The 13,252-nt window shown below is 31.5% G+C and overlaps 1 protein-coding gene across 2 annotated transcripts in view; it reads left to right on the top strand.

Annotated features, from left to right (window-relative positions):
* The window catches only part of LOC129972294 (uncharacterized), a 29,579-nt gene extending 18,726 nt beyond the window's left edge, over window positions 1-10,853 (top strand). For both annotated transcript variants that reach the window (XM_056086380.1, XM_056086379.1), the window contains exons 2-5: window positions 125-204; window positions 1,525-1,739; window positions 5,776-5,978; window positions 7,704-10,853. In XM_056086380.1, the coding sequence (XP_055942355.1) occupies window positions 139-204; window positions 1,525-1,739; window positions 5,776-5,978; window positions 7,704-10,621 (3,402 nt within the window). In that variant the 5' untranslated portion in view covers window positions 125-138 and the 3' untranslated portion in view covers window positions 10,622-10,853. The remainder of the gene's footprint in view (window positions 1-124; window positions 205-1,524; window positions 1,740-5,775; window positions 5,979-7,703) is intronic.
* The last annotated feature ends 2,399 nt before the right edge of the window (window positions 10,854-13,252 follow it).

Raw genomic sequence — 13,252 nt, 5'->3', positions numbered from 1 at the left:
TTTTAATAATCCAAAACAATTAGAATGTAAGGCCTGATCATTTGATTTCTATGCTTTCATTATGAAATAAAATTGTCACAGTCAACCAAACTGATTTAATGTATCTTCTTTTTTATTTTTTCAGTCTTTAGCCAGGAGATGATTCTTCTACTTCTCGCAATGACTTCGGGATTGGTAACAGCAGGAAAACACTGGCACAATCAGGTGGGTAGAATTGCAAATTTTGGTCAATGACTACTAAAATCCATACTAAATATCAAAATAGCGTGATATTTGCTGCATCATCATTAAATGAAATTATACGTATTTCTGCCGGCGTCCTGGCATAGGGGTAGCGCGTCTTCCCCGTGATCTGAGTCCCGGTTCGTGCATGGTTGTTCTTCATCTGTTCTATCTGTGAGATGTGTGAATGTGCCCCCCCCCCTGTAAAAGGGGGTTGTGCAAACTAATGTGATGCGTGAGTATTTAAGACGCACTCTTGGCCCTAGTTGGCGCTACTAAAACAAGAGACGCTCCCTTGGCTTAAAATCGCTGACTTAGTCAGCGAGCTTGTCCATGGCAAGTGTCATTATAAATAACAATGTCTTCATGAAATTAAACATTTATGTGATTCATTCAGATGTGAATTTTCACTGTACTATCATTATTGCTTAAAGAATAGGAATCAGGCTTTTTTTTACATATAAATTACAGGGGATACAAAAGTACGAAGAGAATTTAAAAGTCCATATGTCTGAAGATAGAAGTAAGTCATTTAAGCAGAAACAATGGTTATAAATCGACATTTTTTGTTATGAAATCAGAGTTTATTAGTTATGTAAGTTACAATTTAAGCCATCAGACGTTTTTATAATTGACAAAATAGTGCTTTATATAGGATAAGATACTAAGTAGAGTAACTATTATTAATGTTCAATTTGCCATTCTCCATTCTAGAGCTGAGCTGTTAAGTGACGACCTACACTTTTTCACAACTTATCAAGCAAAATTTTCCTTTCGCTTGTTCTGTCATACCATTAGAACTGGTTCTTTACAATGTGAGAAATGCATGAGTGCCTGACAATTGTATTCCTAAGCGGAGGATGATATACTGAATATTTTTATATGTTTTTTTTTGACTTCACATATCATTTAAGAGCGCATCTCACCAATAGCTACAGAAGCATTAAGTAGTTTAAATTTTAAATTATATAAGAAATAAATTTTAATTTCATGAAAAAAATCCGGTTTTCTTTCCATTCTCACTGCATAAATTATTTTCTTTTATAGTTATTCTTTTGCTTAGTATCTTCTTTTAAATTCGCTCAGGACTTTTGAAACACTCTGTTTTCTTAAATAAAGTAGAATCATATGCTATCTAATCATAATCAACCAAGAGTAATGATGCATGTTTAGTTGCTCCTATGTTTTAACTTTACTTGACACTGATGTATAGCTGAATTAAGAAAAATAATTTTTTTCAAAAGTGTCTCGATTCTTTAACACATGCTACCAGTTTCTGTATTCTTTCATTTTTATTTCCAGGAACAACACCTTCACGATAATTTTGTGGAAGAGAGGGCGCCTAAGTCCCATGTGAGTCGCCTGGATGTGGTGTGCAGTAAAGATCACATGACAGTTCACATGTCCTTCGAAGAACCCTTTTATGGAGTTGTCTTCTCTCATTCTAATTCCCATCATGAACGGTGCACACATGTTGGTCCTAGAGAAGGGGCGAAGGATGCATCATTCCAAATCAGGTAGAATTACAAAATTTTTGCGGCTTTCAAGATGATTCAGGAAATCGAATTCCGTGAATCGTCTTGAAAAATCCCATAATCAATGGCATTTAGTCTTCTCAAAAATAAAGTTATAATTTTTTTGAAAAAAAAAAGCGTTTTAATTACTGTGAAAAGGAAATCTTACATGCAGTGCTATTATCAGGAATATTTTTTTTAATCTTCAGGTAGTATTCGAACTGCTTTCAGCAATATTTAAGATTTATTTTTTTTAAAATAAAGTTAGAAGAAAAATTTTAGTTAAAAATTTATTTTTATTTCAATAAAACTTTATCTAAGTAAGCACATGATCTATTGCCAAAATAGCCTAAATAATGGAAGCTATTTTTTTTTCATCTGATTTCAATAATCTTTCGAATGAAAATATAAACCTCACATATATGTAGTTTTTAGCATAATTTTTTACTTATCGCGCATTTAAATAGTTAATTCTTAAATCTACTCTCTTCCCTTATAATTACATAGAAAATTTTTACTGCACTGAACGTTGAATTGTTTTGGAGTTAAAAGAAATGGGGAAATAAAATGCCTACGTCAGATAGGGATTTCATATCATTCTAGTAAAAAGATTATATTAAAAATCAGTAACTAATAAATATTTTTTATCATTCTAAAATTATATTCATTTTTAAATTCATTGGGAAACGGCCCTCCTTATAAAGAAGCCCAGATACAAAATAAAAAAAAAAGAGTAAAGAAGTCCTATAATCTTTTTCAAATATAAAAACAACAGGATTTAAAATAAATTTTAAAACAACTTGGTTAAAAATTTATTTATTTAAATATACATGTCTTCAGGTTGGATGACTTTTGCAGAATAGGACATGAAGCTTTTGAAGTATTTGTGTGTGTAATATCATAATTAGAAAAGTTTAAAGTATCTCAGGACTTTTAAATGTCAAATTTTGAGATTTCTTGAAAAACAAATATGTTAGAGTCCCATATTTTTTGAAAATTTTGGTACCAGAATTTTAACGGTACTATCAAAATTTCCAGAGTTATTTAGGGGAAAAAAATTAAATTAACACCGATGAAGTGCAAGCTGAAATTTCCTCTACTACGCCCATTTTCGACAAATGGCAAGATGACTTCCAATTTTTTTTTTGCTCTTGTTGAATGTTTTGAGTAGAATTAATATGAATCATATCAAAAAGACTTGCGAATGAGCAGCACAGCTGTAGCTCAGCTTCGTACTTCTCTTTTCTGAATCTGTTTATTTAACTAGATATTTTTAATTCGATGATATTTCATCTGTCTTAGAAATTGTTTTAATTATGGGTTCTTTGTTATAAAAAATCGTCTAGAAAGAATCTGAGAAAAAAATATTTCAATGTAATAAATATTTGAAAAAAATGTAAATCGGTAAGTGGAATTGTTTTTTGAAAACATTTTGTTAAAGAAAATCGCATCTGTTACACAGTTGCCAAGTGCACAAAATGCTTCTCATACATTTAAGAATGATATTTTTTTATAGTTATAGATTGATTGATGTTAAGAATATGTAGAATTTAAAGCTATCGAACAGTGGATGACAGTCTGCTGCCATTTTTTTCAACGATAAGTCTCTCAAAAATTTTCTTTCCAGCCGCGGTCATAGTAATTCAGCAGGGCTACTCCAAATGCGAGAAAAAAATTCCATAGAAGTTTACCGATTTTCATCGAAAGAGTCAGTAGAGTACAAGACTGGTGTTTGTGTTTTGTCGCATCCTCTCGCAATAGCATTATCTTATATCCATTCACCATACTAGAATTTGTGTTATAAACTTTCACGATCATCCTTAAAAAAAACCATTTTTTAATATAATTTTTGTTTTAAAAACTGAAAGAAAGAAAAGGGGGCTGTTTTATTCTTGATGGTCATGGGGTGTCCTTCTAAAGCCTCCCTCCCCTTCAAATGGCCGGTTCTGGCCAGCAATCAATTAAAGGTTATTTGAAAAAAAGGTTATTAAAAATTTAATTAAAGGTTATTTGTAGTATTTAATAATATTATTTTTTTTTATGTTTTCACGTATAATGATTGACAAATTAATATTTAGAAAAAAAATTCTCTAAGAGTTTACTTGCATTTTTTAAATAATTAATTTTTATGAGTTCATATAATTAAAATGGATACGATAATTGGAATGATTTTAAAAGTTTATATTTCTGTTACTAGATGGCAGCAGAGAGTTGAGTTCTCGTGTATTTTATAATACTTAAGGAAGTGAATTGTAAGTTCTTCAACCGTGCAATAGAACATCTATTATTCTAGTTGAATGTGATGAACTCGGATAGTGAAAAAGAATTTAATCATGGTTAATACTAAATCATAACTTTTTTCTTTCGATAAAGTTTTCCAAATTACTTATTTAAATTTATATAAATAAAGACGGAATTTATTAAACTGGCAAACATTCAACATCCATAAAATTATTAATAAAACTCTCTTTCTTAATATGAAACTAACTAAGCAGAAAAGTAATACCACAGATTTATAACAGTATGCATATATTTAATTTGGTTTTTTTTAAAGCTTTATTTAATAAAATATCCTTGAACTGACATTATACACAAACATTACACATTTAAACAAAAAAGTTCACAATAAATATTCACATATCTTTTAAAAATTTACTAATATTAGTGTGTTACATTGTAAATGCTACACACTAACATTTTTAACAAAAAAATCCAAGTGTTTTGCAACCAAGATTAACCTCTTTATGAAGCTTTAAATTTCATTATTTTAGACCCAGAAACGATCGCCTCTAGGAATTTTCATTCTTCCTGGGAAAGGTTATTGAAATTATATAAAATCATATAAAGCAATGGTAGTTAAAGTTTCAAAATTTGATTTTAAGACACAAACAGATATTTTACAAAATATGACAAATAAAAAAACTGATGCACTGTATCAAAAAGCAAAATTAGTAATTTTCTCAGTAGTGCATATAATGACTCACAATATTATACTTTTCTTAATTTGAAGTATTTTTTTTTCTTCAGCTTAGAATGGACTTCTTTTATTAAAAAAAATTTAAAACAAAATAGTCTTCTTTTTATAAATTAATAGCTCGATCACGAGCGTGTAAAGCGTAGATTCAAGGAAATAAATGATTAAACAATATAAAATTATTTCAAATTTATTATTGCTTGAATAATTATACTTAAAATAGCAGATATTTCCTAAAGTTTTAAATAAAATCTCAAAAAAAATTGAATATATTTAATTTGAAAGAAGAGAAATCTTAGACTTCTTTAAACCAATTTTTTTGAAGAATTTTCAAGATACTGTTTATTTGTATTTTTGAATGAAACCATAATTTAACGCGATAAAAATTTACATAAACATTCATTTTCATCAGTAAATGATTTTCCATTTTTTTGAAGTGGGGGAGGGAAACTTTCAAATGACAAAACTTTATTTACTGATATGACATAAAGATGGCGCCACGACATAGCTTGATACAGAAACATTTCATTAGGTCTTGTTAAACTAAAACATGGGGAAACATTAAAGTAGCACTTTTGAAGCCATATTTATCATTTTAAAGAAAAGATTTCGAAATTTTTATGATTGATTTTTTATGGATTCTAATATGATATAGACAACTGCCAAATTATTGGATCTTCCAATAGGAATAATTTAAATCAGCAATTAAAAAAAAATGAAAATATTAATGTTTATTTTCCCTTTCTTTCCAAATGCTAAAGTTTCATTTTTTTTAAAATTTTTTTTGTACATTAAAAGGAATTTTGGTGGAATTTAGTACCTTAAATATCATTACATAGAATACAACAAGAATTCAAGTTAAGTCAAAACCACAGATAAAAAAAATTCAAAAATATACGTTATAATGTAATATAATTAAGTTGATTTAACCCTTCCTCCACATCCTTTGTACTCTTACCAGAAATTTCCAAGTGTCTTTTGTACCATAAAATATCCACTTTTTAATCTTTAATGCCTACTTTACTTTTACCTTTTTTAAAATACTCTCCATTTTTTCTTCTATAGATATGACAGTTGTGGAACTGTTGAAGATTTAAGCGGCCAATTTCACGAAAATACAATCATCATACAGTACGGAGAGGACATTCTGGAAGCTTGGGACGAAGCGAAGCGACTCAGATGTGAATGGTTAGAATCCTTCAATAAAGAATCTTCAAAACAAAATCTTGCGATATCGGATATTGAGGTTGTTGAATTGAATTTTCAAGGTAAGTTGAATCGTCAATACTTCGTGATATCGTGAATAGAGAAATGAGATTCGTAAAATAGTCCGAGGTTATTGTGATTTCGTATAAAATATCCAAAAATAAGGAACAAAAATCATTCAATTTTAAATATTGCCTTTGTTTTTATGGTATACATTCATATTTTCAAATAATTTCTTTAAATTATACCATTTTTGAGGAAATTGCGACATTTTGTCAGAAAAAAAAAGGTATTTGAATATCGGGTCATAAATAAAAAGAATTTTTGCAAGCAAATATTGTACCTAAAATAAAATTTAGTTTTGAACAAGAGATGTCATAATCAAACAAAACCTAACAATCATTCAAATTAATCTCACAAAATAGAAAATAGCTGCAACCAGAATAAAAACTCAGAAAGTTGATATTGTCTTTGTTTTGGAGCTTTATAAAAAGGAAAAAAACTCCGGAACATCTAATGTCGTTTTCTTCAACAAAGCAACCGCCTTCATTAAAAGTGGATCTTAAAAGATCGCCTGACCTTTCCATTAGAAACTTCGTTACACTTTCAGAAATCGTTCCTTTTACGGTAGATTGTGTTTTTTTATATAAATGTTTTCATGTTTATATTTTTTTTCAGTCTCTTCCCGGATATTTTGCATCTATATATGGACTTAGCCTTGAATTTTTTTGGATTCAAATTTCTGAAAAGTCTTTTTTAATGTTATTCTTCATTTGTGGCGGTACTTTGTCTCTGGTTACTTTATTTTTTGTGTGTTTTTGTTCCTTGTTTTGTCACTGTTTTTTTGTCCATTGTTTTTTTTAATTCTTTTAATGAGAATAGATATAAGTTTCAACCATTGTACCATCCAGTTTATAAACGTCCACAGTCATGCAATTAATTGATTAACAACCTAACTATGTAATTAAATGAAAAATTTAATGAATTTTCATTTTACAAATCAGGATATTTTGGATTAGAGAAAATAAAAAGAATTTCAAATCCGATTTCAATTTTTTTTTATTCCTTACCCCATTTTAAATTCGTGTTATTCGCATTTAAAATGAGAATGCATGCAAAAATCACAAAATATATTCTTATTCATAGCAGTAGAATGATATTTTCTTTAATCGTTGTAAAAGATACAAACACCGATTAAACCCGAAAAAAAAAAGAAGTTTTTCGACTGACATTCATAATTTAGTAGATGAAATTAAAAGCATAATGATTTTTTAAAAATACAAATCCTAGTACTTGGACAAGGTTGAATTCCATATTTGTGATAGTCATCTTTTATAGTAGGATTGTTATTCAATTAAATAAAGAGATAATTTTTGCTCATAGATGCAAATGAAATCAGCATTGTGTGAGGATTCTTTTTTAATCAGACTATCAAAATTCAATTTCAAAATACATTTGTAAATCAATATAAATATAAAATAAAGATAAAACAAACTTCACAACTGAAATCAGTTGAAATTAAGTAATATATTTAATTAGAATTTTTTACCATTTATAGATAAGAAGTTCTGTTATAATTTAAAGTTTTAGTTTATAATTTATACTACAATACTATTTTAAAACTCTAGAAATTTTTATATTTAGGTTGGATAAATTTTGAATAGAATAATAACAAATACATAAATATGGTCTTTAAAAAATAAAATATTTTTAAAAATAACTGTTATTACATTTTTATGAAAAGAGAGGAAAATTTAAAAATTTATATTGTGCTATTTTCATTTTAGGTGACGATATCGATTGTTGGATGGAGGTACAAGAGGGTAAAGGACCGTGGGCGCGACCTGTTGGAGGAATTGTGCCGATTGGCAGTCCTTTGACACTTGTCATAGCTATTAACGATAACAGCCGTGAGTTTGATATGCGAGTTAAACAATGCACAGCTAGTGATGGATCTGGTTCTGAAATCCAGCTCACCGATCCAAGTGGTTGCGTTCTTCGACCGTCATTGCTTACTCCTTTCGCCAAAATTAGAGATTTTGGAGGGAAAGCAACACTTGTCGCTTATTCTCATCTTTTTGCTTTCAAATTCCCTGATAATCTAGATGTGTTTGTGCACTGCCTTGTCGAGGTCTGTAGACATGGCTGTCCTGAGTCTTGTGTTGGCAGGCTGCTCACAGATTACCATCCTCATCTTAGAGAAAACTTACATACTTTGGAATCGAAGAAACACCAAAAATTGATCGAATTAACGAAGTCAAAACCATCCGTTCCTCATCCACAACCACAACCACAGTTTCCACAGCCACCACACCCAGCAAAGACAGTTCCTGCTCACAAACCTGAGACTTCACATCAGCGAGGACGTCCTCAGTATCTAACTCAAATACCAGCGCATATTTTACAGCAATCGAAATCTGGCGTTGAAATATCCTTGGACACTTTACTGTCGGCAGAGCAGAAAGCCCATCGAACGTTTTCCAAGAATAATTCAGCCGCATTACATGATAAAGATACACCCCATACAAAACACATTGAAATTGGAACAAATTTAAGAGGTCAAATAAACGATGAAAACAAGAATAAGCAAACCAAATCCGAAATAAAGAACTCCGCCAGTAACATTCATGAGATATCTGAAGAAGAACATAGCCATATTCATCACGGCCATTCAGATGTGAAACCTGTACCAATAGGACATTATCATCGAATAATTGGTCATGACGCCCATTGGAATTCTGAAGAAGTGAAATTATTAGATGAGCAAAATCTCAAACATTTCATACCACCGCTGAAAGAATCCCTGCAAGCAGTACCACAACCAGGAAATACAGCTTGGTTTGCTGACGGAGAAAAAACTCTAATAAATGAGAAAGTTCTCCACCCTTATCCAGGATCAAAAATCCCCAATAATCATCATATTCCTTTTCAGAAAGAACCGGAAATATTACCTGTGGGACATCAACACCCTTCTGTATGGTCTGGCGAAGAAATAAAAATTCTAACCAATGAGAAGGTTCTCCATCCTCACCCAGGATCGAAAATCCCTAATAATCATCACATTCCTTTTAAGAAAGAACCAGAAAAATTACCTCGGGGTCCTCAACCAGAACCTGCTGCATGGTCTGCTGATGAAGTAAAAGCATTAACAAAAGATGAAGCATTTCCTCCTTTTCCAGGAGTTAACATTCCTAATAATCATCAAACACCATTCAAAATCAAGCAGCAAAAGTTACCTGTGACTGCTCCTCAGCCAGAGCCATCAGCATGGTCGGCTGATGAAGTTACTGGATTGACAAAACAAGATATAGTCCGTCCTCATATTTCTGATCATCACATTGCTCATTTCAAAGAAGAGCTTGGTCGTTTGGCCGTATCAAAGGAAATCTTTGACGATCACAAACATCACATTGTACTTGTTGAAGAACCTAAACCTGAACCCGCACCATGGACCTTTGATGAAGTAGGACCAATGCATACACCAGGTTTGATTCACAAACATTTACAACAAAAAAAAGTTGAAGAACCAAAACCAGAACCAGGTCCATGGACCTTTGACCAGGTGAAACCATTAACTAAAGAAGATTTAAAAGTACATTCCTTAAATTATAAACTCAAATCTCATTCTCACCAACCACATTCCTTACCAACATATAAAGAATCAGTACAACCTGATGTACCCAAGCCACCAAGTCCAATTCCTGTTTATATTCCAAAGTATACACCTGCCCCAGCAAATATGAATATGACTGGACCGATGATGATGAAAATGATGATGTCGATGCCTACATTATTGCCATTTACATACCAAACAGCCAGATGGCCACAGAAAACAACCGCTAGGCACTTGAAGACTGATAAAAGAAATTATCCATATCCAATACCTCAGTTTACTCACAGACAACAGATGATGATGAGTGTCATCGCTGACAGGAGAATGGATGGAGATGAAGATGATTTGCAGTTCGAAATGGATCCTAGATCTCATGTTAGTTCAGATGAGTTAAATTCAACAATAAAAATTGGCGAAAAATGGCCTCATTCAGATAATTCTGAAACTGTGAAACTTGATGATGAAGGTATTGCTACAACTCAGATGACTGATGACAACAAAGAAGAATCATCCGATCAACAAATGGCAACGTTGAGTGATCACACTAAACCAGCAAAGGTCACAGAAGGTCAAACAGCAATGAGGTCTCATATGAGCGAAAGTCTAGATTTTTCTTCTAATTCTGGAGCTATTCGTCCACCCATTTCTGGTTTTGTGCGGCCAGCTTTAGATATCGATGAGCTGAACAAGCCTGAGTCCAAGGATAGATCTGCTCATAATCCTAGAGCTTTGAATCGCAAGAGGCGATCCTCAGAACCAGTGTTCGGTGTCAAGCAGAAATTCCAAGCTATTGCATTGTCTGATTTAGCTTTTGACTTGAATTTCACCAGAGACAGCACGGCTGTTTTCAGAGGTAGAAGGGAAGAAATAATTTATGGAATCTGCATGTCTCCAGCAAGCATGAGTGCTGGTGTGGGATTCATTCTTATTCTCACACTGTGTGCTTTAATAGCTTCTCTGATATTCTACGAACACAGCTGGAGACTTGGGAATAAGACAGCTCATTTATCCTTGTTGTCGAGAACTTTTAATGGGAATTTGGAACCTTTGTATAGGGTTTCACGCTCACATCCTAATTCGAGTGTTAGATAAATAAGTTAAAATAAACACTTCCTAATTACTATTAAGTAATTCTGTTGTGAAAAATGCAATATTTTATTGGTACTTAATGGCAGCGGGCTGCCTTTTTAATTTAACAATTTTCATCTTATGCACAATGTATGTTTATTTTTTGCCAAATCTTTAAGTGTTATTTAGTATGTGCACATTGAATAACTATTACTTTGATTCCTACTTTGGACTGAAAGGAAATGGAACCAGTATGTTCAATAAACGTTAGTGTATATAGAAATGAGATAAAATGTTTGTCTTGAAGCTTTATGTATTTATTACATTAACACGTGCACTGCCACGGTTCAAGCCTGATATCCGGGCCTTCTGTCTAATTAGATGATCCCTTCTTTGCTATCTTTTAACTGCAGCAGAGAAGGTGTCATCTAATAATATAGATGGCTTGGTACAATTATATATTATCTGCGACGCTCCAGCGCGTCAGTGGCAGCGAATGTGTTAAAGAACAACAAAAAAATTTTCATAAAATATGTTGTAAATATCTTTCGGAACGGTATTATTGCTCATGAAACATTATGAAATTTAGCTTGAGAGAATTAACTCATTATTCTTCGGTTCATGAACTAATATTAAAAATTTTTAATTAAAATTTATATTTATAGAAATTTTTCATAAATATGGTAAAAATTTAGAAAGGATAAGCAGATAGTTAAAATGTATTTTTGCACAAATACTTTAAATTTGACTTTTTTTTAATGCCATCATTATTTAAATTAGCATAATCAAAGTTTTTTTACACTTATCTTTATTTATTTTTTCTTTCATTTGTTAGTTTTTACCGTACAAATTTGCTTTATATTTATTCTGCCTTAATTTATTATTTATAACTCTTTCTTTTTCTTGTTTTTTTTTGCATCCAGTATTTTTTTTCAGTTTATATTAAAATTTTACTACACGAAATTGCATGAAATTAAAGCGTGGTTGAACCTTTTTATTCGGTGCTGCAACATGAAATTATGAAACAGATTTTTTTATTTGAAATATCTTTTCTGCTGATTGGAAATACTTACTAAAAAACTCATGGAAACATTAAAAAAAAATTTAGCTCTCACATGCATCACGTTCTCGGTATATCTCACATGTTGACAATGAAAATAATCTCATTTTATCTTACGCTTCTACTTTGTATTATACAAAAAAGAATAAAACAAATAAGTACTATAAAATTCAGTCTTGTTAATTTAATTAATCTCGAAGTTTTGAATCCTCCTATTTCAGTAACAATGGTTCTTGATATATATATTTTTTGTGTGTGTGTCTCTTTCAAGCAGACATAAGAAAATCACGAGCGTCTGTCAGCAAGTGCATACCCATAGTTCTATGAATCGAAATAATTCTAATTAGAAATTTGTATTATAGTAGGAATTTTAAATAACTATTGTAACTATGGTTTTTACCACAATATTAAACTTAAAAGATAGCAAGTAAGCAATTAATACCTCTTTCTTTAGAATCAAACAGTCATTCATATTTTCACATTATGATTAACAAATAAACACCAACAGGTCAACCTGAGAATTCAATATTAAACGCCTCATGGACTATTGTTCTACTATATACAAACAATGACGTATAAGAATTCTAAAAGATTGCCCAAAATTATAATTAAAATTCTTTATTGGAGTTGTAAACTATGAGAATGTATCAGTCAGTAACGTATATAATATTGAACAATGTTTTAAAAAAATAACTCCATATTTTAGCATTATGATCGAATTTGCTATCCCATTTATATGCCATTCATTCTGAAACATTTGGATCAGTTTGAAAATTTAAATCTCATGGAATGCTGTCAGCATTCTATGACTAACTAAATCCATGGCCTTACTAAATCGATCAGCAAAAAGACTTTAAAACACATCTTCGCTTGATAGATTCAGTAAAAATACCAGATCCACGCCAAATATCTATATTTTGTAACCGTTATTTTTCAACACTAAGAAAGACATTCTCGGCTTTACTAAGATCCATAATTTTGCGCGGGAGTGAGGTGAGTTATAAGACCTTTATTAGAGAGTAAGCAAGAAAGTATCGTTCAGATCATTCCCTCTGAATAGTTTTAACTATGAATTTGTTGGCATGAACTTCTCAAACTTCAAACCATATCTAAATCTGGACTAAATTTCTTCAGGTCGTTCTTTTTGAATATCATTTTTGTGCATTTCTGGGAGGAGAGGGAAGGTAGAAATGCTGATCTTCTTGGATAGAGTCAATTCTAGCGTCACAAAATAAACATAACTGCGCATGTCACCTAATATGAAGCTGTTGTTGTTTCTTATGGTACTTGCCATGGACAAGCCCGCTGTTACCAAGACAGCGATTTAAGCCGGTGGAGAAGTGTCTCTTGTTTTTATAGTGGAGCCAACTAGGGCCAAGAGTACGACTTTGCTACTCACACGTCAGTCATTCGCTTGCACAACCCCTTTTTACAGTAGGGCACATTCACACATCTCACAGATGGAAGAACTGAAGAACAACCATGCCCAAACCGGGACTCGAACCCAGGACGCCCAGATCACGGGAAAGACGCGCTACCCCTATGCCAGGACGCCGGCAATATGAAACTGCACTTTGCTTTAGATATTGCACTTT

Source organism: Argiope bruennichi, chromosome 6 (genome assembly GCF_947563725.1).
Source record: "Argiope bruennichi chromosome 6, qqArgBrue1.1, whole genome shotgun sequence".
In the NCBI taxonomy this organism is placed as follows: Eukaryota; Metazoa; Arthropoda; class Arachnida; order Araneae; family Araneidae; genus Argiope; species Argiope bruennichi.
This window is presented reverse-complemented; position numbering and strand designations above follow the sequence as displayed.